At 36.4% G+C, this 26,498-nt stretch overlaps 2 protein-coding genes across 2 annotated transcripts in view; one reads left to right on the top strand and one right to left on the bottom strand.

The window, feature by feature from the left end:
• LOC117683909 (uncharacterized) overlaps window positions 1-26,498 on the bottom strand; it is a 275,259-nt gene that overhangs the window by 238,171 nt on the left and 10,590 nt on the right. The window contains exons 3-4 of the mRNA XM_066072952.1: window positions 10,572-12,241; window positions 9,165-10,085 (exon numbers count right to left, since the gene is read on the bottom strand). Coding sequence (XP_065929024.1) covers window positions 9,165-10,085; window positions 10,572-12,213 — 2,563 coding nt within the window. The 5' untranslated portion in view covers window positions 12,214-12,241. The remainder of the gene's footprint in view (window positions 1-9,164; window positions 10,086-10,571; window positions 12,242-26,498) is intronic.
• Window positions 21,878-24,681, top strand: LOC117683919 (piggyBac transposable element-derived protein 4-like). Its single transcript, XM_066073446.1, has 4 exons — window positions 21,878-23,255; window positions 23,749-23,863; window positions 24,079-24,241; window positions 24,652-24,681. Exons 1-4 carry the CDS (start codon window positions 22,766-22,768, stop codon window positions 24,679-24,681), a joined length of 798 nt encoding a protein of 265 aa, XP_065929518.1. The 5' UTR covers window positions 21,878-22,765.

The raw sequence follows: 26,498 nt of genomic DNA, 5'->3' as shown, positions 1-26,498 counted from the left end.
AGGAATCAAACGCCTGTCAGACCCAGTCTTTTAAATCTTAATCGACATCACATAATGTCTGCTACACTTTCTTCATCTGTGATGAAAGAACACAAAATGCTTATTAGTGCATCTGTACTGAAAATGAGCATAAAGGTACTGAATTTGGTGCAACATGTACTCAAAATGAGTGTAAAGGTACTGAATATGGTGCAGCATTTACTCAAAACGGACGCAGATGTACCACTGTTTGATGATCCTGTTACATTTCAAGCAGTGGAAAATGAATGGATTTCTTAAGACAAAATGTACATGTGTCAGAGTTATATTTTGTTTCTGACTGACTTGGTTATTAATTAAAAGGAAAATGTGTGTGATGAAAATAATGAATTTTTTAGTTTTGTTTGAAACTGTTAATTGCTTTTGAAAAAAATAAGCAGATAAATAATAGGAATTTATGTCATTATGTCATTACATACTGTTATGATTACTTATTCACAGCCAAAAAATATCAACAGTTGATATGAAATTTTGAGAACATTCAGGATTTAAACCTGACCCACTGCAATACAATGGTGTCACTTTTGAGACTTTAACCTTCATTCTCACTCACCCGAATCCATCCCGCTGAGTCTCTGCTGTAGATTTTCGAATCGAGATATGTAGTCATCATGGGACGAGGGCTCGCTGATCCTGACTCGACGTGCTGGAGATGAGTGACCAACTTTTGTGGGGGTAGGGGAGAAAGAAGAGAGAATTTTTCTGCAAAAATTAAAACATATTACTTTGTGAAAGGACTTTGTATTAACTTTCTACATTTAAACATCTATGAAAGTTTTAAAACTTTTAACTTTCCAAACATTTTTAGACACATTTTGCGATCAAATATTGTAGAATTTAAAAATTCTAAAATAGTGAAAGTAGTTTGATATTTTCTGTCTTACTTCTCTGGTTTAATTAGCTCACCTTCTAGCACCTGAGTTTACAGAAGTGGGGTGTGGTTTGCTGCTGTAATCCCGCGTGGGGGGTGTGGTATGGACAGAGAAATTGCTGTTGACATGGTAACTATCAGAAATCCCTCCCACTGACTGATAAGGAGAGATCCCATTGGTTACTCCATTGCTGTTGACATGGTAACCACTAGAGGCTCCCCCTAGTGAGTGATATGGAGAAGCTCCATTAAGGAGGTCTCTCTGAGTAAAGCTGGAAGACAAATAGGACGGACTGTATGGAGACTGAAGAACACTTGAATGGAGGGGCGATGAGGCGTGACTGTTGAAGGGTCCGGAGGCGTTCAGGCGTGACTGAGTGTTGATGTGGGGTGGTGAGAAACTGTTAGAGTTGGGTGCGTAACCTGTAAATAAAGAGATGTGTCTTATTACAATCAGACGTGGTTTTACCGTCATCTTGATCACTCTGTGGAATGGATTTGTGTCATGAAAGAAAGACATTTATCATGTTTTCTTATGAAAAAAATTAAGTAAAACACTAATTTTTAAAGATATTTTTCTCAAAATGGTTCTATAAATTTAACACTGGAGTGAAAATCAATTATCTCCTACTGAAAATAACCATCAATTGAAAATTAAGCAGCTATGGTATGAGTATGTCACTAAAACTTCTATAAAATCAAGAAGTCCATGGGTCACTTCGCTCACCTGAGCAACAATTAACATTATGATATTAAAATCAGCTTTATGGCGTCATATACAAAATATCCAAACAATGTTGTATAACCGGTCCTGAATAAAAAAAAAACCCTGCATATTCTTATGTTTTTCATTGAGACCCTTTGTAACAGGATGGTTTTATAGACACATCATATACCCTTTTGAGCATTGCAGTTCTGTGAGGCCCAAAAACTGTCCAGGGGTCTGAGTCTAAACAATTTTAAAGAATCATCAATATGTCACAATGCTTTCATATAAGTTAACCATATATCATAACATTTGAGTTTTTGTGAATAATTTGTTTTCCCTGTAAAATTGAGAAACCCCTCCCCCTTTTCCCATTGTGGCCCAACCCTCCTAATGAAGATTTTGAAAATTTTTAATCTACACTATCTGAACTGACTAAAGTTACAGCTTTTAGGTAAATTGTGTTTTAGAAGATGATTTTTAAAGATTTTTCTCTATATTTTCCCATGTAAAAATGTTGACCCCCCCCCCCCCATTTGTAAACTCGGGTATCATGATTTGAATTAACTGGAATCTTCTATACCTTATAATGCTTCCACACAAATTACAGCTTATCTGCCCGATTGGTTTCTAAGAAGAAGATTATTAAAGATTTTCTCCAAGTATTCCTATCTGAACCCCCCCCCCCCCTCTGTGGCCCCAAACTATCCCCAGGGATCATGATTTTATCAAACGTTAATCTAACGTCACAGAGGATGCTTTCACATAAGTTTCAGCGTGTTTTGCCAAACTGTTCCTGAGAATAATATCTTTAAAGATGTTTCTTTATATCTTCATATTAAAAGTTTGACTCCCATTGTGGCCCCATCCTACCCCTAGGGGTAGATTTCAATAAACTTCAATTAACACTAATTGAGGGTGCTAACAAAAAAACAGCTTTTCTACCTGATCGGTTTCAGAGAAGATTTTTAAATCTACTCTATATATTCCTATGTAAAAATTTGACCCCTCATTTTGGCCCCACCCTCCCCCCCAGGGATCCTGATTTGAATAAACTTGAATCTACAATACCTAAGGATGCTTCTACTCAAATAACAGCTTTTCTGGCTAAATGATTAATTAGAAGATTTTTGAAGAATATTTACAAATTTTTAAAAGATTTTTAATTATCTCCCCTTGAAAGAGAGCGTGACCCTTCATATTAACAATCCCCTTTATCAAAGGATGCTTTGTGACAAGTTTGGTCTAATTTTAATTAGATTGGTTGATATTGGTCCAGTGGTTCTGGAGTGGAAAATGTAAAAAGTTTATGGACAGATAGACAAACAGCAGACAAAACACCAAAGCTCACTTGAGCTTTCAAATCAGGTGAGCTAAAACGGAAAAATTAGGTCACCTTGTTGGAGGTCGACTGTGCCCCCAATCACAGGGGATCCCTCTCTGGTGGCTCTCTTCCACTTCCTGACCAAGACCGCATCCTGCAAGAACAGTAAAGGGAGAAAAATCTACAGCAGCTTTAAGATAGCATTATATATCAAGGTGCTTCCCTTACCTTTCATAATATACCTAACTTACATCTACAATATTCATAACACTACATTTCTCCAGGAAAATTAAAAACAAATAAATATGAACCACTACCACACTACCAATGAGGCGACACTCTTGAACATGGTGACCAGTCTGACATACTGACCTAGTTACAGCCACCACAACCCTGGCAGCACTCCTAAATGCGATGACCGGTCGGCGGGGCCTGGTCCCTCGCTGCAGATCCTCAGGGGAGGGGTAGACCCCCATCCTGGCAATCAGAGCCAAGATGGTCTGCTCACAGTTCTGGAATCCCCCCAGTAACAAGAGCAGGTACTTTTTCTGGTAGACCAGGGTCTTCCTGTAGCTGTCTGCCCGCAGGTACTTCCCGTACAGACGCTGGATCTAAATACACATGTACCTTCATCAGAATTTAATCACAGTAAACCGATATCAATATAAAAAATGTTGTTCAAACTTCAAATATTAATATTATAGTTATATGGATGCATTTTTCATTTATACTACCAATGTTTGTATTATAATCCCCTGTCTCTTCTCTCTTTCTCATTTCCCTATCTCTCTCTCCTCTCTCCCTTCCCCTTTTCTCTCTCTCACTCTCTTTCTCTCTCTCTCTCTGACTCTATCTCTCCTCTCTCTTTCTCTCTCTCTCTCTCTCTCGTATCATGGCCATTCTACAGTGAAGAAAAACATTGACTTATTAAATACTTCCTAAATCAAGAGGTCCATAATGACCTAGATATGGGTACACATATCTTGAGGTTGTAAGATGCTCAGCTAACATGGTTCCATCACTCCTATATCGTCAGTTTTCTACTGACTTACAATTCTAATTTTGAAGCACCTTAATCTTTTCCCCGATGTCTGACATTCAGAATCCCTTTTTCTCTATCCATAGTCTTAAATTTATACCTGACATTCAGAATCCCTCTTACTTTACCCAACGTCTTTCATTTATCTTCAGATTTACATACCCAACATTCAGGGCCCCTCTTTCTTTACCCATAGTCTTATATTCATCTCTAGATTCACAAACCCGATGTTAGGAACCTATTTTCTTTATCTACAGACACCCACTCCACAGACTAACATACCTGCTGTTCGGCACCTTTCTGCCTTTATCTACAGACTAACATACCTGCTGTTCAGCACCTCTCTGCCTTTATCTAGAAACTAACATACCTGCTGTTCGGCACCCCTCTGCCTGTATCTCCAGATCTCCTCCTCTAAACGCCCCAGTGTGTTGCGTAGCTCCATCTTCTCCTCTGTCAGTCTGGACAAAAAGTTGGTCAGTTCTGAGTTGTGATTTAACACTCGCTGGTTCACGGCCTGAGCGCTGGGTCGACTCGTCAGACTGGCCATGGTGTCCGACTCTAAGGCAAGTGGTGTCTGAGTTTGTTTGAGTTCACTCAGTAGGTCCCTGAGAGATTTCTCCAGACTCTGGACATTAACTGAACCTTCAACACTACAAAACCAAAACCTCAGTTTAATCAATAAAAGAAGTCGCTGCCAGAATTAAACCTCTAAAAACTTTTACAATCTCCTTGGGTAGAAAAGTTATGCATTAAGATAAAGGAAAATATTCAACTTTAGAGCTGATACATTTGGACTTTTCTTAAGTGAATAAACATTTATGACCAAAAATATCACATACAGTGTATCATTCATGTTAACCTCCAGTGGTGAAAAAGAGGTAGATTTATAACCAAAAAGGTGTAGCATTGTGCGCGGCCTTTATCAGTGTATACAATTTGAAGGTACATGTGGATCTGACAAGTAATTGAACGTCCTTTTGACTTATATTCAGACTGTCAGTTTCCCATATTTAGCCCCCCCCCCCCCCTCAATTAAGTTGCCCACACCCAAAGGGGCCTCTTGACCTATATTCCTACCTGTATTCATAAGTTGTCATCAGTTCCGTTATTGCCATACCCCAAGGATGGCTGATCCTGATACTGTAGTATTAGATACTGCAGACTCCCATTTATACTCTTGAGCTAAGTCTGTAAACATTCTCCCATTACCCCCCCCCCCCCCCTCAAAAACTTTAGCTGCCTTATCCTGAGGAAGGCTGATCCTGATAATGTAGTATTAGATACTGCAGACTTATAATCTCGAGCTGAGTTTTGTAAATATTCTCCCATTACCCCCATCCCCCACCCCACAAACTTTAGTTGCTTTACCCTGAGGATAATTGATCATGAAACTGTAGTATTATATACTGCAGACTCTGACATATACTCTCGGGCTGAGTTTTGTAAATGTTCCAGTGATTAGGATCCTCTTCACTGCCCTCTGATTTTACTCGCTGGTGAGTCGAGCGTAGTTTCCCCTGCTGTAGTTCCCGAGTGGCTTCCATCTCACGTTCTCGAGTCTCTGAGACTTGATCATTTAGATCTAGAACTCGCTGAGTAAGTCGCTGAATTTCTAACTCATTTTCATGCTAAAAAATATCCAAGTAGATGCTGAAACAATTATCAAACATTCTCAGTACTCAAAAACCTCCAGAAACAATTAAGGCAGGCAAACTAGCAATAAGACCCTTACGTTTAGAATTCTGTATATCATGAAAGTCAAATAGTTTATCTCTTAACATTTTCTCTGCACACACATTATTTAAATCCAAACATTGAGAAAACATCATTACCATCTTCATTTTCTGGTCGTCCCTCTTCCTCTCCAGCTGTCTTTGTGACCGACGCTCCGTCACTTTCTCCGTGTCACGATTTCTCTCCTTCTCGTTCATGACGTCCTTTACGGTTTTGACCTCTGACCTCAGGAGTTCACGGTCGGACTTCAGCTGTGAGAATTGGTCACATTTATGTTCGTAGTGCCGAGTGATGTCTAGTTTCTGAAGGTGATCAAACACAAACAATTAGTTAAATTCTCAAAGCAAACTTTCTTCAATATACTACATACTTCATTGGTTTCCTGCATGCTTTTAGGCGATCATTTCTGACGAGCCAATAACATGCTTGGAAAAGTTGTAATCATGAAATGCAACAGAGCTAAAACAAGATTTAGATTATGAAAATGACCTAATGAATTATAAAATCTAAGATATCAACTTTTTGTTTTTAAATTCATATCACAGATTGTAGTTTACTATGTGTAAAGAGAAAGATGTACAGGGCATCTAAACTAGAAAGTAGACAGGAAGATGGAAAGATGAGCATTGCTCGTTGTGAGACAAAATAACTCCACACTCATTTACCTGTATCTGGTCTATCTCATTCTTCATCTGGCGGCAAGCCAACTTTTCCTGCTCGAGCTTGTCTCTGATTGCACTCGTCTGAGACTCATGAGTAGTCAGCTGAGATTAAAGCCTTTCCTTGTCTCACTCAAGGGAATTTTTGAAATCTTTAACTTTGGCATATTTTCTGTTTATAACTTGAACTGCATGTCCTCACAGATCTAGTTTTCTCGATCTGTACTCTCAAGGAGTGAGCAGCGCTCACTGTCCAGATCCTCTATGAATTTGTCATTGACAACTCTCTCTCTCTCTCTCTCTCTCTCTCTCTCTCTCTCTCTCTCTCTCTCTCTCTCTCTCTCGCTCTGTATAAAAAAGATGCTTCAATTTTAATGTTATGTACAACTGAACCATATTCTATAACCTTAAGGTGGCAGGGGATAGGTTTTTTTTGGTTGAGAAAATGTGAGGCAGATACTGCTCATATATGTGATCTAATTTTTCAGTCAGTATTTAAATTTGCTATAATTGGTTTGCATGCAGGGGACACATGGTCCCGACTCTTGAGAATTTTTAAACATTTCAGAATAAAACAAGTACTTCTTACATATACATGATATAGCACTATATAGAATAGCCAGGGACGGTCTCAAATTTTTCTGAAAAATTACCCTTTTTTCACATTTTCAAGGGTCCAGCACCACGGCCCGAGCAACTGCCATAAACTACAATATGAGTTGTTGCGTAATGTTTACCTATGCAAATAATCAAAAACTAATGAGGAGTCAATCACCTTCTTGTTGAGTGACATCTGATCCCATCCCACTTTTCAAGCACAAAACCGAAAGTGACAGTTTCGCATTTTCATTCCATATCTGATGAAAAATGCTACCAGTATTAAAGTGTCATATATCAATGAAATGGACATTAGCTCCTCTATCGACAAAATGAATGCAATAAAAATTCTAGCAATTTATACCCCTCAAATAACCAGCCAAACTCTAGGTTCTCCCTTTATTTCAAAATTTTGACCGGGTCTTTCGTTCGAAACTATCCCCTGCCACCTAATACTAACTATGCACAGGACACTAGTATATATACAACTATATTCTATAACCTTTTTACTTGCTCTGTACACAAGTATATACAATCTTTCTAGAGGAAAAAAAACCATTTATTTAAATAAGCCTAAAGAAAACCAGTGATACAGTTAAAATGAAGGACGTCAATGTAATTCATATCAGCACCTAGCAATACAAGTGCTTAAATTGCTGTCTATTAAGGTCAAGTTGAGAAGTAAAAAATTATGATCATTGAATTGATCATCTCGAGTTTACTGTTTGTTGACCTCCACAATCTCAGTCTACTGTCTCGCTGAGGCAAAACACCACACTGTAGCTCACAACTCACCCCTGAAGATCGTTCCATTTGGCTCGCTTAAGTTCCACTGCTGTGCTGAGCTGCTCGATTCGAGCCTTGAAACCAGAGTTAGTGGATCTCAGATTCTTCCACTCGAGATCAAGATCCTGTTGTAGATTGGCCAGGGCCACTTTCTCGAGTTTATGCACATTTCCGGATTAGAGTCTACAATCTCGCTCAGTGTTCAGATCACTAGTAAGTCTTAGATAGTATAAATTTAAACACTAATAGTAATTAATCATTATTAGATTTATATCTGTAGTTCATATTTTATTACATTTAATTCTACACATGGGAACAGACAGCCATGTTTGGATGATCACAAAGTGTGAAATAAACAGGAGTCAGTATTACAGTCCATGGGAATTATACACAGGTCAATTTCAGCTGCAGATGTTGAACAAAGTGTGTGGTTTTGAGAGCAGACTAGATTTGTACAGAAACATTTACAACCTGTCAATATATAAGTTATCTCCATTCTACGGCTGATGTTGAGCTGGACAAGGCCTCCCCATCAGGACGGGGTCTGTGTTCATCTACAACAAGGCATTGATCAACCGTTAATTAATCTATATCATACAGATTATGTAATGATACATACGCAGCTACAAGTAAATTAAATCAAATATATAAAGACATAGCTACATCTACAAATAAGTTTAACCTAATTACATTGACACATGCTTTGATGGTTATGTAATTAATTAAATGAATTCAATTGATATGTACCCGTAACAAAACAAATTACAGATACATTTATTATTATTTCATGTTAAATACTGTTGACAATCCGTTTTCATACCCTCAGCGTTAGCAATACACTTGGCAACGGGCCGATAGAACGAACTGTTACATGCGCGTAAATTATGCGCGTACGTTTCGTTGTAGAACTCGCGTATTTTCTATATAAAAGCAGTAAAATTTGCTATAAAATTAAGACATTCAGTATAATAAAATAAATAGTGCCTGTTTGGGAGGGTACCAGTTAAAATTGACACCCCTCGAAAACCATTGTCAACCTCCGCTTCGCGTCGGTTGACAATGGTTTTCTCGGGGTGTCAATTTTAACTGGTACCCTCCAAAACAGGCACCATTTATATAGTGTCACTTATTAATATCTGGTCTATTAATTACACTGACCTGCTATTTTAATTAACTTACTAAATATAATGACATGTGACCATGCATCTTATTATGAAATACATCTAATATTTATTGATTCTAGACAAACTGACTGATAGACACAGCTTACCCTGTAACAATGAGTTGTTTATATTGACAAACAGATCACATGTCTTACATGTATCTTATTGACTGATAATTAACACAGACTGTGTGTCTTAGTTATCTATATCTAATTAATGTGAATGATAATGACTCAGACTTACCTGTCAGAGCGTCCTGTCTGGTGATATACCTGTAGACACACAGCGTGTTGTTGTCCCCTGATCCGACCCAGAGACGGTGAGTGTTGACATCATAACTTAGGCCCCATGGTCCACCCATCTCTTGTGATTCTGTCAGTAGATGTGACAGGAACTGACCGTCCTTATCCAACATCTGTACTGTTTTGGTTTTATAATCACACACCAGGATGTGTGACAGGGCGTCAGTACAGATTCCTAGAGCCACTAGTCCCGATTCTGATGGATGTCCTGTGTAGGAGAAACGATGTCTTCCTCCACGCTCTGTCACCACTACAGCTCTATAGTCAGACACCACGACATCCTCATTATTGTTATCTGTGATACAGTGAGGTATACTATACAGTCCCCGTCCTGTGTTGTCATGTTGTATGGTTTGTGTTAGTTGTCCACTCTGGTTGTACCGGGTTACATTGCCTGTGCCTGTATGTATATAACACATCCCGACCAGTAGATCCCCAGTGGACGGGGACCAGTACACACACCGTGGTTCCCTGGTAGAGTCTGTTCTCTCTATAAATGTGGTGGTTGTTTTCATATCCTTTGATAGTTTGTTGATGTTATATTTCCTATCTATATAAATCAGTTCACTCTCACTGTTCACTGTGTGTAATCCTCCATTATATAAATAACTACAGGAATCCTCCACACGATGTAGAGGGACACCTGTTGTGTCTGTCAAGATGAGATTGTTCCAATCACTGACCCAGATCCGGTCTGATGTCACACAGGAAATGTGATAACAACAACCAACATCTGTCACTGTGAGAGAGTGAGGTAACTCGGGGGGAGACATCAGTTTCAGCAGACACTGGTTTCTTTGCTGTGGTTTTTGTGTCCCTGGGGTTGGGATTCCACTCAATGACTCCTCCCAACGACTTGGATCTACAAACATCAAACATAGAGTTATAATCAAGTACTGTTACAAGGAGTAGATTAAGTTAATACATTACTCTGATTAAAGTATATAGATTAAGTTAATTCATTACTCTGATTAATGGAAAATAGATTCAATTAATCAAATTCTCTGATTAAAGTAATTATCAAACTTATTTAACGACTTAAAATGAATTGCTCGTGTATAACTTGTTTTCATAACCATGATAATGTTTACATCTTGTTTAAATAAGGTTGAGCAATAAATTGCATATGGTAACATGTACATACATATAATAATGAATAACAATTACATGGATATATAACTAAATATAAATAAGAATCACAATGAAATAGATATAAACTGAATTAACAATTTCATATATATGACCTGTGTGGTATAACAAAAATAACTAAGGTATACTTAAATCTCATTGAAACCTGTATGATACCTAACACATATATACTACATCAATGATAATGATTTAGACATACCTGTCAGAGCGTCCTGTCTGGTGATATACCTGTAGACGCACACCTTGTTGTTGTCCTCTGATCCGACCCAGAGACGGTGAGTGTTGACATCATAACTCAGACTCCGTGGTCCACCCATCTCTTGTGATTTTGTCAGTAGATGTGACAGGAACTGACCGTCCTTGTCCAACATCTGTACTGTGTTGGTTCTGTATTCACACACCAGGATGTGTGACAGCGCGTCAGTACAGATTCCACGTGGCTCTAGTTCTGATCCTGATGGATGTCGTGTGTAGGAGAAACGATGTCTTCCTCCACGCTCTGTCACCACTACAGCTCTATAGTCAGACACCACGACATCCCCATTGTTGTTCTCTGTTATATAGTGAGGTATTCTATACAGTCCCCGTCCTGTGTTATCATGTTGTATGGTTTGTGTCAGTTGTCCGCTCTTGTTGTATCGGGTTACCTTGGCTGTCTTTGGCCTATAGTGCCACATCCCGACCAGTATATCCCCAGTGGACGGGGACCAGTACACACACCGTGGTTCCCTGGTAGAGTCTGTTTGCTCTAAAAATGAGGTGATTGTTTTCATATCTTTTGATAGTTTGTTGATGTTATAATTCTGATCTATATAAATCAGTTCACTTTCACTGTTCACTGTGTGGAATCCGTTATTATTACTACTACATGAATTCTCCACACAATGTAGAGGGACACCTGTTGTGTCTGTCAAGATGAGATTGTATCTATGATCACTGACCCAGGCCCGGTCTGATGTCACACAGGAAATGTGTAAACAACTGCCAACACCTGTCACTGTGAGAGATTGATGGAACTCAGGAACAGACGTCAGTTTCAGCAGCCACTGGTTTCCTACGCGTCGGTTTCCTCTCTCTGTGATTTGGATACTCAGTGACTCCATCACATCCTCTTTGTTGAGTGACTCTATCATGGAGAGCTGGCAGGTGTGGAGTGTAGGATGTGTCCGGGGGAGGGCTGTCTTTATGGAGGAGAGGAATTGTAGCGGTCTGATTACTCTCCTCTGTTCATATATGTATACATATCTCTGTAGGCTGACAATATGTATGATCATTTCTTTCTTCTGTTTTAAACATCTGTGTTTGAAATCAAAGTCACAGAACACATTACTCATGAAATCTTTTTGTATATAGTCAATGAGATGCTTCAGTGTCTGGGCCTTTGTTAACATTTTTGATTGATAGAGGGAGAATTCTGTGTGACAGGTTTTGAAATCAGTTTTGATTCGTGGCAGGAGAACAGGTCTGTAAAAGAGAGCCTCACTTCTGATGGTGTGAATGGTTCCTCTGTGTTGTTGTCGCTTTATTTTATAGGCAGTGTTTACATCTATCTGAGTGTGTTTTCTATGTTTTCTGCAATGGTAACAGACAGGGAGTTCACAAGGTTCACAGTACTTTATATAAACATTGCTAGGATGCCTCACACAGATCTCTTGTCTTGGGATGTAGTTGATTTTATCATGGTGTGACACAACATCATGGTCTATTGTTTGGAGATCTTTTACATGGTTCTCTTTACACTGTGGACACAGATCACATGGACATGATACACAATAGTACTCTGTGTCCCCTGGACACTTAGAACACTGATGTACTTTACATGGGGTGCCTGCTGTTTCCATTGTGTGGAGGGGCTAGGTCTCGAAACCTCTTCAAAAAAGAACAGTGTCTTAAATGAATGTCAACTATTCTTTCCATATAAAATACAACATTTTAAAAGGAGTGTTTTCATTTAAAATTGATTTCACTTTAAAGTAATAATATACAAATATTATATATATAATATATATAAATTAATATATATTTCCCTACAAAGATACATTATGCTTCATATAGATAATGGTTCATCATTCTGGCTCTGTTGCAGAAACACTCAACTTGTTAAAGAGATGCCCCAAAATTTGATTGATATGAGAGAGAGAGAGAGAAAGAGAGAGAGGAGGGAGACTCAGGGTTAGGGTTCTCTCAGACTTTCTCTTTAAACACGTACTCTTGCTCTCTCTTTCTGACACAAACTGCTCTCCCATCTCTCTCTCTCTCTCTCTCTCTCTTCTTCTTCTTCTCTCTCTCTCTCTCACATACAAAGGACTATGTGCGGTTTGGTCAAATGTCTGCCCCCAATTTTAACCAATTTTTAAATTGAAGCGTATAGAAATCAAATTTTCATAAAGCACTGCACAGTGGACGCTTATCCTTTTAATCTTGATTTAAGTCGTCATTGCGCATTCGCTGTTTATCTATGACGTCATCCAAATAACCAATTTCTCGCAAATGTGCAAACAAGCGAAAGTATGCTCATTTTTGGTTTATATTCTGCATTTGGAAATATAGAGCGCAGGTCTGCTCAAGTACGATTTTAACATATGTTTTTCTTCAGATAAATATACACATTATGCTAAAAAATGGTACTTGAGCAAGCCTGCGCTCGATGTTTCCTAGTCGAAAAACCAGCAGAAAACACCCACATTTTGCTACAAAACATCAATTTATCAAAATAAGGCAATCTTCATGACATCATTTCAACATTAAGACGTCACTTTGGTGATAAACTTTTACACCCTTATTTTCAATACGAATTTAACTACATGTTTCTTCCATCTTATTTTTAAAGCTTGTAATAAAACTTAAATTTGGGGGCAAAAAATGCATAAAACCGCACTTTGTCCTTTTTGTTCTATATCTCTCTCTAAACATATACTTACTCTCTCTCTCTCTCTCTCTCTCTCTCTCTCTCTCTCTCTCTCTCTCTCTTAAATCCAAATTTTCTGTTTTGAAACATCCCCATTCAGTGGCGTCGGAAGCAAATTGAAAGTGGGAGGGTAGACTTATCATCGGAAATCTTGACAAGCAAAATAAAAATAACAACTAGACACGATCTCGTTGCGAGCAACAAGTGGGTCTTCCGTCCGATTTTTGAATAGATTAAATTAAACTTATCACTTCAAAGATAATATCGTAGATCAAAGCGAAAAATAGTAAAAAAAAAATTTGCGGCAATCGGGGCTTGAACCCGGGTCACTTGGGCCATGTCCACGACTCTATCGACTGAGCTACTCAGACTCTCGCTTTAAAACATTGACGCTTAATTTCTCAAGAATGCCTGAATTACTTGAAAGCACCTTGTTGCGAGCAACAAGTGGGTCTTCCGTTTGATTTTGAATTGATAAGGTTCAATTAAACTGTTGACATTTGGTACGATTTACTATCATATTAACTTCCTTTTAAACTAATTTTTCAACCTACACTGCGAAATGCAGATTTCCGGAAAACGTCATTTTTAATCTTCAATATCTCTGCAATGCGTTGTCCGATTGTAAGACGGTTTTTAGTTTTGAATTTAGTACAAACATGTCAACAAAACGCACATGCTTTAAAATTCCTAAAAATCGAAATATTAGAATCACTTCCGGTGACGACCGAAAGTGACGAACGACCTGCTCATATTAAAATTTGATAAGTTTAAAACATATTCTGATAGGAAAAAAATTGTAGATTATTTGATTTAAAAAAAATTTTAAACACAATTTCCCCAAAATGCTGTTTGAGCGGACCGGAAGTGACGGACGATCGTAGTTTTACCTGATCGGCCCTAGAAATTCAAAAATCTATCATTCCTGAAACTTTCAATTTTTTATCTTTAATCGTTTTTGCGAAAAGGGTGAACAAGATCACTTCATACAAAAAGAAAAACGAATATAACGGCCAACCGGAAGTGACGTCATCAACATAAATGTACATGATAAAAGACCTTGATATTTTGTATTTTTCGTGAAATTTTCATAAAAATCCATTGTAGCATATTTGAGATATATGAGTTTTAAGAAAAATGTTAAGAAAAAAAGGATAACTAGACACGATCTCGTTGCGAGCAACAAGGAGGTCTTCCGTCTGATTTTAGAATTTGAGATATATGTTCGATCTTGATTTTGCTATTTAACAGCTAAACATGATTTAGAATAGAAAATGACGGTCTACATTCTAAGCCAGATACGATTTTGTTTCAGGGATAAGAGCTTTGTTCAACAAGTGTTTGGAAATTCGTCACCGTTCTTGAGATATCTGGGGGAAAAACGTTTTAGGGACCGGTCCCTTATCTCCTTTTTTGAGCTGCTGAACTAAATTCTGAAGGTTGCATTTTGTAAAGTGCATAATTTTGAGCATCTTTTGCTTCTATAACAGTTCACAAAATATCCCTCAGTAAAGAGCTACAGATGAAAGATTTTAGAGCCCTTTGGTCCCCTAATTTGAGGGGCCAGCCCCTTTCTCTTGATATCAAATAAAGGGTCACTTAAAGTTCCACAAATTTGGTTCAATAACTGTTTAGAAATTCGTTACCGTTCTTGACATATATGGGAAAGACAGAATATTTTAGTCTCAATTTTCGGGACCAGGCGAGCTTTAACGCCTTTTGAACATGACAAATATGAATGCCAAATTGCACATCTACAATCTTTTGTCTACAATCCCTGAAGTTTGAACTCAATATCTTTTACCGTTTAGGAAAGGATCCCTGGACAAGCCGACCCTCTGAAAATCGTTAAAACGTCATTTTCTCAAGAATGGAAATGACGTCATCAAAATAAAATGTATATTCAGATCGGATAAATATCTATTAGATCTGAAAGTTTCACGAAAATCGGCTCAGCCATTTCCGAGAAATCGCCCGCACAAATTTTGTAAAAAAAAAAATTATAATAATAATAGGGAAAAAGAAACCGAACGAAAACAATAAGGTCTTCCGTTGGAAAACGGAAGACCTTAATAATAGTGAAAAACAGAGAAAAAGAAACCTAACAAAAACAATAGGATCTTCCGTTGGAAACGGAAGACCCTAATAAAAACAAATAAAAACAAATTTCCAAAAACCCTGATGCGTGGGGGAGGGGGGAGGTGGGTAAGTATACGTATGACTACAATTTTTACCATCACTATCAATATCTCAATCTTTTTGATGTAAATACGGAATGATCATGTGTGCTGCGAGAAAAAGTTGGGGAAGAGGGGAGGTGGCCTCCTCCCTGATGATATGTGCCTAATGGTTAGACCCATCTTTACAAAAAAGAGAGGAGGCCCGGTGGCTAGCCTCCCCCCCCCCGACGCCTATGTCTTTCAATACACAACCAGAGTTTAAAATCAAATGGGGATTTTACATTGCAAAAGACATTTATGTGGTATGGGACATCTGTCGATATTAATGTGGATTAAAGTGCTATATAATTGAAAAACTTTCACCGGTTTAGAATTTTCAAATTTTACAATATTTAACCAAAAAATAGCTTTTAAAAATATTTGGAAAGGTAAAAATTGTAAAACCCCCAGCGGGATTCGAACTCATGATTTACAGGTTCGTAGTAAACCCTCTAACCCACTGCGCTACGGAGTTAGGTGACCATTTTTGGAAATAAACTACTTATATAGTTACACTTTATTTATGTTTATTTCGATAAACAATACGTCACAACATGGAAGTGTCCCATACCACCTTAAAAACATCCGGATCATAATGTTTTAAAGCTGTACAATGCGTTCCGAGAGCCTACCGAAAGGAGAAATATGTAAATTTCTTACTATAAATCTTCTCCAGAAATGTCAAATCTATAGGACAAAAACAGATTGAATTGTTAATAAATGAAGAAATCCTGCAATTATATCCTTGTATGGATTGAACTTCTCTGGCTGACAAGTATGTGTATTGTCGTATAAATTCGTTAAAAGGTGATGGAAAAAGTAACCTGGGATACATGTATAATGTAATTAACATCATGGCAGAAAGTTAAAAACAAAATCGTTATGTAAATGGCAAATACCTTGGATCGGACAACTTTAGCTTACAATATACAAATAGATATCCATGCAATGTTTTAAGATTACATCACTAGGGCCAAGCCAGTTTTAACATTAATTTCAATGTCACCATAAATAAAGAGTCTTTATTTATGGTTACATTGAAATTAATGTTAAAACGGGTTTGGCCCTAGTGGATTACATACTTTTTTTTAGACCATATGACCGATTGGTAGTAAACATTATTTGCTCAATCATTTTGTTGTTGTCTGCGGTATTGCATCGCAGGGGGGGGGGGTGGGCGTGGCTTGAACTTCACTACCTTTTTATTCAAAACTGTCTTTTATCTGTTAAAAAAATTGATTTTGAATGTGTTATAAATTTAAGTGAAATTGACATAATGAACAGTATATAGAAAAGAGACGCACAAGCTACACACCCACATCCGTTTTTATAATACTAGTAAACATCCTTGTGCACGTTCATGCGATAAAAGGTTGACAAATTTTAATACGTTAGATATTAATGCAATAAATGAAAAACATTTAAGTTGCAACAATAGACAACACGGAACAAACAAGCAAATGCTCATTTAGTTTATAATCTATCAGACAACTGTACAACAAACATTAATCTACATTTTTATCCCTGTTCGCTTCTATAAATATATAGTCAGTTGAGTTTTTTTCATAATTCATTTAAAAACAGAGATGTTTAGTATATAGTTGAATAAAAGCGGACTTAATATATGTTATAACATTACATAAAAAAATCATTTAGTTCAACATACAACAGGCACGTAGCATCAGGGGGAGGGGGCAGGGGGAGGAGGCCTTCAAGGAGGGCTCTGCCCCCCTTCAACTTTCAAAAACGATGCCCCTGCCTGTACAAGGACAATTGCTTAAATACTGAGCACGTTCATCAGTTTATAATAATAAACGTGTGTTTAAAAGATAATATTAACTATAGAAGGTGAATGTAATTTCTCGGGAGAACCCCGGTCCTGGCAGAGATCGCAGTATATTTACACTCAGTGTATATTTCCCTTATGCTTGCACTGGAAATATGTAACGTGAAACGATCAACCTTATCTTACCAATTTGATATGCATGTAAAAAAAATCGTTAAATCATATCCATTCGTTAAAGAATTCCCTACAAAATGTCGAACATTATATTTTAGCAACAGAAGCGAACTAAAACCGTGTTATGGCAGTTGCAAGTATTGTTAATATCACTGACAACGAACGTATATTTAAACAATATAATGCTTTTTATGATGATTCATGCGGGATATGAAAGTTGCGACATGACAGAATCTATCATCTGATAAGAACATGTCCTTTTTATAAAAATCCTTTCTCTAATTTCTTACTTATATATACATCTCACTACATCATATACATGTACCCACCGGGGGGCTTTTTTGCAAAGTAAGACCTAACCATTAGGCACATAGCATCATAGAGGGTTTAGTCCCCCCACTTTTTCTCGCGGGAAATGTAAGTGTTACTAATTTTCCGACCGGAAGTGACGTCATCAACAAAAATGTACATGATAAAAGACCTTAATATTTTGTATTATTCGTAAAATTTTAATAAAATCCATTGTAGCATATTTGAGATATTTGAGTTTTACGAAAAATGTAAAGAAGAATAATAGTGAAAAATAGAGAAAAAGAAACCTACAATGTAACAAAAACAATAGGGTCTTCCGTTGGAAACGGAAGACCCTAATAAAAACAAATAAAAACAAATTTCCAAATCATAAAAACTCTAATGCGTGGGGGGAGGGGGGGGGGTAAGTATACGTATGACTACAAATTTTAACATCACTATCAATATTTCAATCTTTTTTATATAAATTCGGAATAATTATGTGTGTTGCGAGAAAAAGTTGGGGGAGAGGGGAGGTGGCCCCCTCCCTGATGCTATGTGCCTAATGGTTAGACCCACCTTTACAAAAAAGAGAGGAGGCCCGGGGGGTAGCTACCCCCCCCCCCCCGACGCCTATGTCTTTCAATACACAACCGGTGTTTTAAATCAAATGGGGATTTTACATTGCAAAAGACATTTATGTGGTATGGGACATCTGTCGATATTAATGTGGATTAAAGTACTATATAATTGAAAAACTTTCACCGGTTTAGAATTTTCAAGTTTTACAATACTTAACCAAAAAATAGCTTTTAAAAATCATGTTTATTTCAATAAACAATACGTCACAACATGGAAGTGTCCCATACCACCTTAAAAACATCCGGATCATAATGTTTTAAAGCTGTACAATGCGTTCCGAGAGCCTACCGAAAGGAGAAATATGTAAATTTCTTACTATAAATCTTCTCCAGAAATGTCAAATCTATAGGACAAAAACAGATTGAATTGTTAATAAATGAAGAAATCCTGCAATTATATCCTTGTATGGATTGAACTTCTCTGGCTGACAAGTATGTGTATTGTCGTATAAATTCGTTAAAAGGTGATGGAAAAAGTAACCTGGGATACATGTATAATGTAATTAACATCATGGCAGAAAGTTAAAAACAAAATCGTTATGTAAATGGCAAATACCTTGGATCGGACAACTTTAGCTTACAATATACAAATAGATATCCATGCAATGTTTTAAGATTACATCACAAGGGCCAAGCCAGTTTTAACATTAATTTCAATGTCACCATAAATAAAGAGTCTTTATTTATGGTTACATTGAAATTAATGTTAAAACGGGTTTGGCCCTAGTGGATTACATACTTTTTTTTTAGACCATATGACCGATTGGTAGTAAACATTATTTGCTCAATCATTTTGTTGTTGTCTGCGGTATTGCATCGCAGGGGGGGGGGGGGGGGGCGTGGCTTGAACTTCACTACCTTTTTATTCAAAACTGTCTTTTATCTGTTAAAAAAATTGATTTTGAATGTGTTATAAATTTAAGTGAAATTGACATAATGAACAGTATATAGAAAAGAGACGCACAAGCTACACACCCACATCCATTTTTATAATACTAGTAAACATCCTTGTGCATGTTCATGCGATAAAAGGTTGACAACTTTTAATACGTTAGATATTAATGCAATAAATGAAAAACATTTTAGTTGCAACAATAGACAACACGGAACAAACAAGCAAATGCTCATTTAGTTTATAATCTATCAGACAACTGTACAACAAACATTAATCTACATTTTTATCCCTGTTCGCTTCTATAAATATATAGTCAGTTGAGTTTTTTTCATAATTCATTTAAAAACAGAGATGTTTAGTATATAGTTGAATAAAAGCGGACTTAATATATGTTATAACATTACATAAAAAAATCATTTAGTTCAACATACAACAGGCACGTAGCATCAGGGGGAGGGGGCAGGGGGAGGAGGCCTTCAAGGAGGGCTCTGCCCCCCCTTCAACTTTCAAAAACGATGCCCCTGCCTGTACAAGGACCATTGCTTAAATACTGAGGACGTTCATCAGTTTATAATAATAAACGTGTCTTTAAAAATTAATATTAGCTATGGAAGGTGAATGTAATTTCTCGGGAGAACCCCGGTCCTGGCAGAGATCGCAGTATATTTACACTCAGTGTATATTTCCCTTATGCTTGCACTGGAAATATGTAACGTGAAACGATCAACCTTATATTACCAATTTGATATGAATATTAAAAAAAAATCGTTAAATCATATCTATTCGTTAAAGAATTCCCTACAAAATGTCGGACAGTATATTTTAAAGGGACTTGGACACGATTTGACTTAAAATTTTCAAATTTTATTTTTCCATTTTCAATATTTATACTGATAAATATAGAAGTCAAATATCAAATTATAAGCAAGATACAGTGTTCATAATTGTTTGTTTGTAAACAAAGCTCAATATTGTCTTTTTTAAAATATGTGTTGTATTGGTGTAAGTTTCAATCAAATTTATCTTTCTTTTGTTGATAATAGTATTTATGAAGATATTGAATTAGTTTAAATTGTTTATGCATGTCATTTTGTCTAAGAAATGGTAATTTTCTACATTACATTTTTTGTAAACAACTATAAGACTCGAGCTTTGTTTACATAACAACCAATTCTTACCTCTGTATCTTGCTTGTAACAAACAAAGCGAACAAAAAAACGTGTTATGGCAGTTCCATGTATTGTTCATATTACTAACACCGAGTGTATATTTAAACAATATAATGCTTTATTTGATGATTCAATCAGGATATGAAGGTGGCGACATTGCAGAAAAAAATACATAACCCGTGTTGTCTACATGTTGGCAATATGTAGACATGTATAATGTAATTAAGCTATCATCTAATTAGAACATGTCCTCTGATTAAATCCCCATTTCATTGTATCATATACCCACAGTATAGGAACGGAACTGTAAAGTTTTGAATAGCGCTGTTCGCCGAGGCGGTTAAACAAATCAACGTAGCACTGTGTAAAACCGAAGACAAAGTCGGCATAATTTTAATCACTTATTGATAAATTCAATACATTGTGGTATTAAAAAACAATAAAATACTTTCTTTGATGATTCATTTGGGATGTGAAGGTGGCGACATTGCAGAAAATATACATAACCGTGTTGTCTACATGTTGGCAATATGTATACATTTATAATGTAATTAAGCTATCATCTGATTAGAACATGTCCTTTTTATAAATTTCCCTCTCTATTTCCTCACTTATATAATTATACATTTCATTGTTATATGTAAATTACGAATATCATCTCCGCCGAAACCGGTAGTTACAGCAATGTTCCATCAGAGAGACGTTTATGTCCTTCATGTATTTCAGAGATAGAAGATGAATATCATTTTATATGAAATGTTCCTTTTACTGAATTTAAGAAAAAAATTCTTAAGAAGTTTAATATACTTAAAGGACAGGTGACACAAAATCATTTTCTTCTAAAAACATTTTCTTTGATAAATATAAATCAGTTTATAACAATTTTTCCATTTGACTAGCATCAGATGAGAACACACAGCTCAATTAAGTGTGCTGAAAATCCCAGCTGCAACAGATCTCCTAGTTTTGCCGATCTTTAATGAGATAAGAAACCCATGTGCGTTATTCGTCAAAGATGACATAGTCAGTTATCGGCTACATAGAAAACAGAGCAATGGACTAGGATTTATTTACACGTACAGGATAGTGTATTTGTGTTGCAAATTATGCTTTTGAAATAAAGCACTATCAGATTAAAGTGAATTTATTAAAAGCATATTTTATTGAAAAGTTTAGTGTATGAACCCTCTCCTTAAAACAAAGTAGTAAGACTATAGAATGTACAAGATTTCATGATGTAGTATTGTTTAACCCTTTAACGCACATAGACGCCTTTTGACGCCTTTTGGTAGTTATTGATAATAAAATGCTGGCGTTTTGTTAATAACTGATCTGTAGCAAAACGGTTTGTATTTTTTGAAAGTAGAATAGAAAATAAACATTTTTTACTATTTTCATTTTTTTGTACGACGTCTAGAAATTACCGAAAACTTGGATTGCATATCGTATTTTCGAACAGAAATCTCAAAAACTCGCTCTGGGTCGACTGATTCTGTGCTAAGTTCCGTCAGTCGTACTTTTGTTTTTAAACGCCATTGATAAAAATGTTTATCAAAATTTGAAAGCTTGAAATTTTTGCTACATTTGTCTCTACAAGCATTTCGACATAGAAATAAGTGTTAATGTGTTATTTGTTTATGGGAATCTCGGTGTTTTAGAAGTCGAACAAAAATGACGCCATTTTCCGGTTGACATATACACGCTGTATAAACAATCTACGCATCTTATATTAAATTGACAATAACGCAAATTAATCCAGTAAATGTGATACTATTTTTTAAATTTAGAATATTTGATATAAAAATAAAATATTTAATTTAAAATTTTGTACTAAAATTCATTAAAAATTGCTTTGAGTCAGACCGTGCCTGCGAGTACAAAGCGCGACATTATTCCACCTGAATCAAGTCAAGTTTTTGTTTTTCCTAAATAAAAGCAAGAGATAAAATAAACGATCTGGGGGGTTTTTCTAGAAAAAAAATATAGACGATATTCAGTATAAGACTTTGTATGACAATTCATAAAAGTATACAAATTGCAGGGTAAATCAATATATTGCAGTATATAGTTATATGTACATCATTTTTATTTTTGATTTTGGGGATTTGCAATGAAACAAATGGTTCTGCAAAAATGTTTATTTCAAAATTGTTTTTATTAATTCCAATGTTTATAAAAGGAATATCATTTTTGTTTATCAACTGCACAATGACCACATCATTTACACTTGCCGCGTTGTCCGAATGACTTAGCTCCCTTGGCCTGGTTGCTATGACTTTCATGTAAACAGCGCGAAAATTTATCGACATAATGGACGAAAGCGCGGACAGTGACTCGGACGGTTCCCTCTCTGATGGATCAGACATCAATGTAAACGTTTCAGATAACGAGGGATTCTCATCTGACACCGACAGTGAATCCGATTCACAGGAAACACAATCATCGCTGTGCACATTGGACAGTCAGTTGAGCGATATTGGTGACGATTTCTGGTCTAGTGACCTTCATGATGTGGAAATAGCGGAGTTTGGAGAAGATCATGGCCCATGTCATACTCTTGATCCCAAAGATCACGTGTACCGGTATTTCCAGCTAATGCTGCCATCAGCCATATTCGGGAAGATAGCCGAGGAAACCAACAAATATGCAGCACAGACGGCGGAAAGTACAGGGCAGCCCGACCCTGATTGGGTTCCAACAGATGAAACTGAAGTCAGGGCATACTTTGGTCTATGGATTCTTATGGGGATAAACCAATTACCAGATATCCATATGTACTGGTCTGATAACAAATACATTGGTAAGTATTTGTAAATATTATTTATTGAATTGTATAATATGTTAATTCATAAGTAGATATCATAAGAATGAAATTGACATGTTTGTGATTTAGCTCTCATGTCATAGGAACCGGGGGTGGGGGGGGGGGTTGGCATAGACCCCTCACTTTTTTTCAAAGTTAGACATAGCATGATGTAGACATAACATAACCATAATTTCATAAATTTTTTTTCTCAAAATTTCTATTATAAGTCTAGCCCCCCCCCCCCCTGCATGGAGAGAGAGTAAGAGAGAGAGAGAAAGAGAGGTCAGTCTGCATTCTCTGTCCACTTCTCAATTCAGATAATATAAAGAACAAAAGCAAATCAGTTTATGTATATGCACGAACAATCATATTTTATATATATCAACACACTGATATTATATTATGAAGATTGTATTCATTATGTTCTAATAGAGTTACCTAGTAAACAAATTTATCAGAATTACTGTGATTTTTCTAATTTGTATAGGAAACCAAGGTTTTAAAGACTGTATGACAAGAAATAGATTTGCCATGCTGTCTCGTTATTTACATGTAAATGACAACAGTACACAGGGAGCTCCTGGGTCTCCACAGTATGACAGGTACATACTTTCTTTCAGTTTATGTGATTCTTTTGAGCGAGTGAACTTGGCTTGTTTGAAATCATTCATTTTAGTATGTCGAGCATTCGTTTGAGAACCTTGAGCAGATAACAGTGAAAGATTGACTGGACAGGTGTACTACACATACTATATTTTTTACACTCTCATAATAACAGTATTGCAATATCATAATATCATTTGGTTTGTTTTTCTAGACTGCATAAGATTCGACCCCTCATAACGTCAACAAGGGAAGCATTCAAAAAATATAATAAACCAGGAAAATGCCAAAGTATTGATGAGGGAATGGTGAGATACAAGGGTCACCATTTTGCTCGACAATATACTCCATGCAAGCAAATAAAAAGGGGTCTAAAGGTATTGATAATTTGAATTTACACCCAAAGAAATGTTTATATATAATTTATTTACAATTTTTCAGTTTTTTATATTATATGTAAGGCTTATTTTGATTTTCAAATCAAACATGAATTTGAAATTTTACAATAAGTGTAGCCTTTTATTAGTGTGTGCCTGTTCATAAACCATGTTTAATAAGTGAAACAATTAGAATATCTGAATATATGATAAAAAATTATTGAAATTACTAATTTGCAACAATAGTGTTGAATACTCTGATTAGGAGTTTGAAATATATCTGATGATTATGTACTCTCTCTCTTTCTCTCTCTCTCTCTCTTTATTATAAGTATCTCTTTCTCTCTCTCTCAATAAATAATTTTTAAAAACTTTTTTCTGCAATTTTATATAATGTTGAATTTCATTAGATATGGATGTGCTGTGAGCCAAATGGCTAAACCCATGATTATCGGCTCTACCTTGGAAAATTTGATGAAATGCAAGGACAAAGCTTGGGAGAGAGAGTTGTGAAACATTTGTGCAAGGACATTAAATGGAAAGGTCATCATGTGTTTTTGACAGGTTTGTATAAATTGTATTACAATACACTTATCCTTTCTTTGTTTGCTTACCAGGATTGATATTTAGCTTTCTTGCAAAAAATAGTTATGTTTTTGAACTATTTTACAACTTACTATATTACAAATTGCAGATTTTTCACTTCAATTCCTTTGGTCTAGTGCCTGGAAAAGTATGGAATATATGCATGTGGGACCATCAAGGCAAACAGGAGGGGATTTCCCACTGAACTGAAAAACCCTAATTTAGAACGTGGGGATGCCAAGCAAGTGCAGCATGAAAACATGGTCATTACTGTTTGGAATGATAATAAACCAGTAAGATTTTGTTTATCCTTGTATATACTAAACCAGTATATTTTTGATCAATTTTTTATCACAATAGTTTATGCAACTGCTTATAATGCAGAGGGTTTTAACACCTTCGTTATATGTATAGGCGTGAACCTGATACATCTCTCTGTGTGTTCAACTTGGTAACAATGAGCATTAACTCTGACGCAGGTTTCTTGTACTTTATAGGAAAATCTGGAATAAAATTATATGACATAAATGCATGCTTTTTCAGGTGCATGTCTTGTCCACTACATCAAACCCACTTGGGGATGAACCCGCCATTCGACACAGGAGGGGTGGTGATCTTGTAGTTCTTCAGCGTCCTCCTCCAATACAACATTACCAGCAGAACTACTCCGGGGTGGACCGCTCCCAACAGTACAGATCAAAGAATCCTGTCGGAAGACCCTCAAAGAAATTCTGGAAGTACTTTATGAATTTCATATTTGAAATCTCTATTATAAACAGCTTCCTTCTGTGGTTGAACACTCCGGGTACAGCAAAGCCTACTAAGCACTATTCCTTGAATGACTTCTCCCTGGATATTGCACAATGCTTAATTGGGGACTTCTCAAGTCGTAAAAGATTACGAAAAGTCCAGCCACATGGTCCTTCGGTTTCCAGGGCAGGTATTTCAAGACACGCGAATGTTAAACTTGGTGAAAAAAAGAGGCGATGCAGATGGTGCAGTTCTCAACGTCAAAGACATGAAACTATATTTGGTTGTAATATTTGCAACATCTACTTGTGTAGAGGTGCCTGTTTTCAAATGTACCACATTCACAATCAATTACCTCATGATTAGTTGTACATGCCTTAGGTTTACATGATTTTGTATAATCACAGTTTTGTTTGTGTATTCAGCTATACTTCTGTGTATACACTGTATGTAAATGTAACTAACAGGAACTTAAATGCGCCCCCCCCCCCCCCACTTTTTGCAAAGTTAGACGTAACCATTGGGCACATAGCATCATAGAGGATTCAGCCCGTGTCCCCCCCCCCAACTTTTTCTCGAGGGAAAGATAATTCCGAAATTTACCTTGAAAAGATGGAAATATTGCGAAATTGGAGTCACAGGTATACTAGCACTAGCTCCCCCCCCCCCCCCATCGGTTTATTTAGGAATTTCAAGTTTTGTGGAGAAAAATTTTTGGTAGGTGAGAATTTTTTAATTTGCTTCGGAAGCCACTTATTAATTTGTACCAAACCTTTCAATGTGTTTCTTTACATCATGTTTTTAGTAATTTATTCAGTAACCATAACAAATAAAATTTATGTTTTGAAGATCCTTCTTAGATAATTTTTCTTGGCTAATTTTACTGACATTGTAAATTATTGCTTTACTTTACACAATCTGA

This window comes from Magallana gigas, chromosome 10 (genome assembly GCF_963853765.1).
Source record: "Magallana gigas chromosome 10, xbMagGiga1.1, whole genome shotgun sequence".
Classification (NCBI taxonomy): Eukaryota; Metazoa; Mollusca; class Bivalvia; order Ostreida; family Ostreidae; genus Magallana; species Magallana gigas.
Note: the sequence above shows the minus strand (reverse complement) of the source record. Positions and strands in the feature narration are given on the sequence as shown.

Excerpts from the sequence above, each read along its gene's own strand:
- LOC117683919 (XM_066073446.1), top strand. The coding sequence starts at position 22,766 with ATGGACGAAAGCGCGGACAGTGACTCGGACGGTTCCCTCTCTGATGGA. Across the intron at positions 23,864-24,078 it reads GGGTCTCCACAGTATGACAG|ACTGCATAAGATTCGACCCC; the intron begins GTACATACTTTC and ends TTGTTTTTCTAG. Across the intron at positions 24,242-24,651 it reads AAATAAAAAGGGGTCTAAAG|ATATGGATGTGCTGTGAGCC; the intron begins GTATTGATAATT and ends GAATTTCATTAG.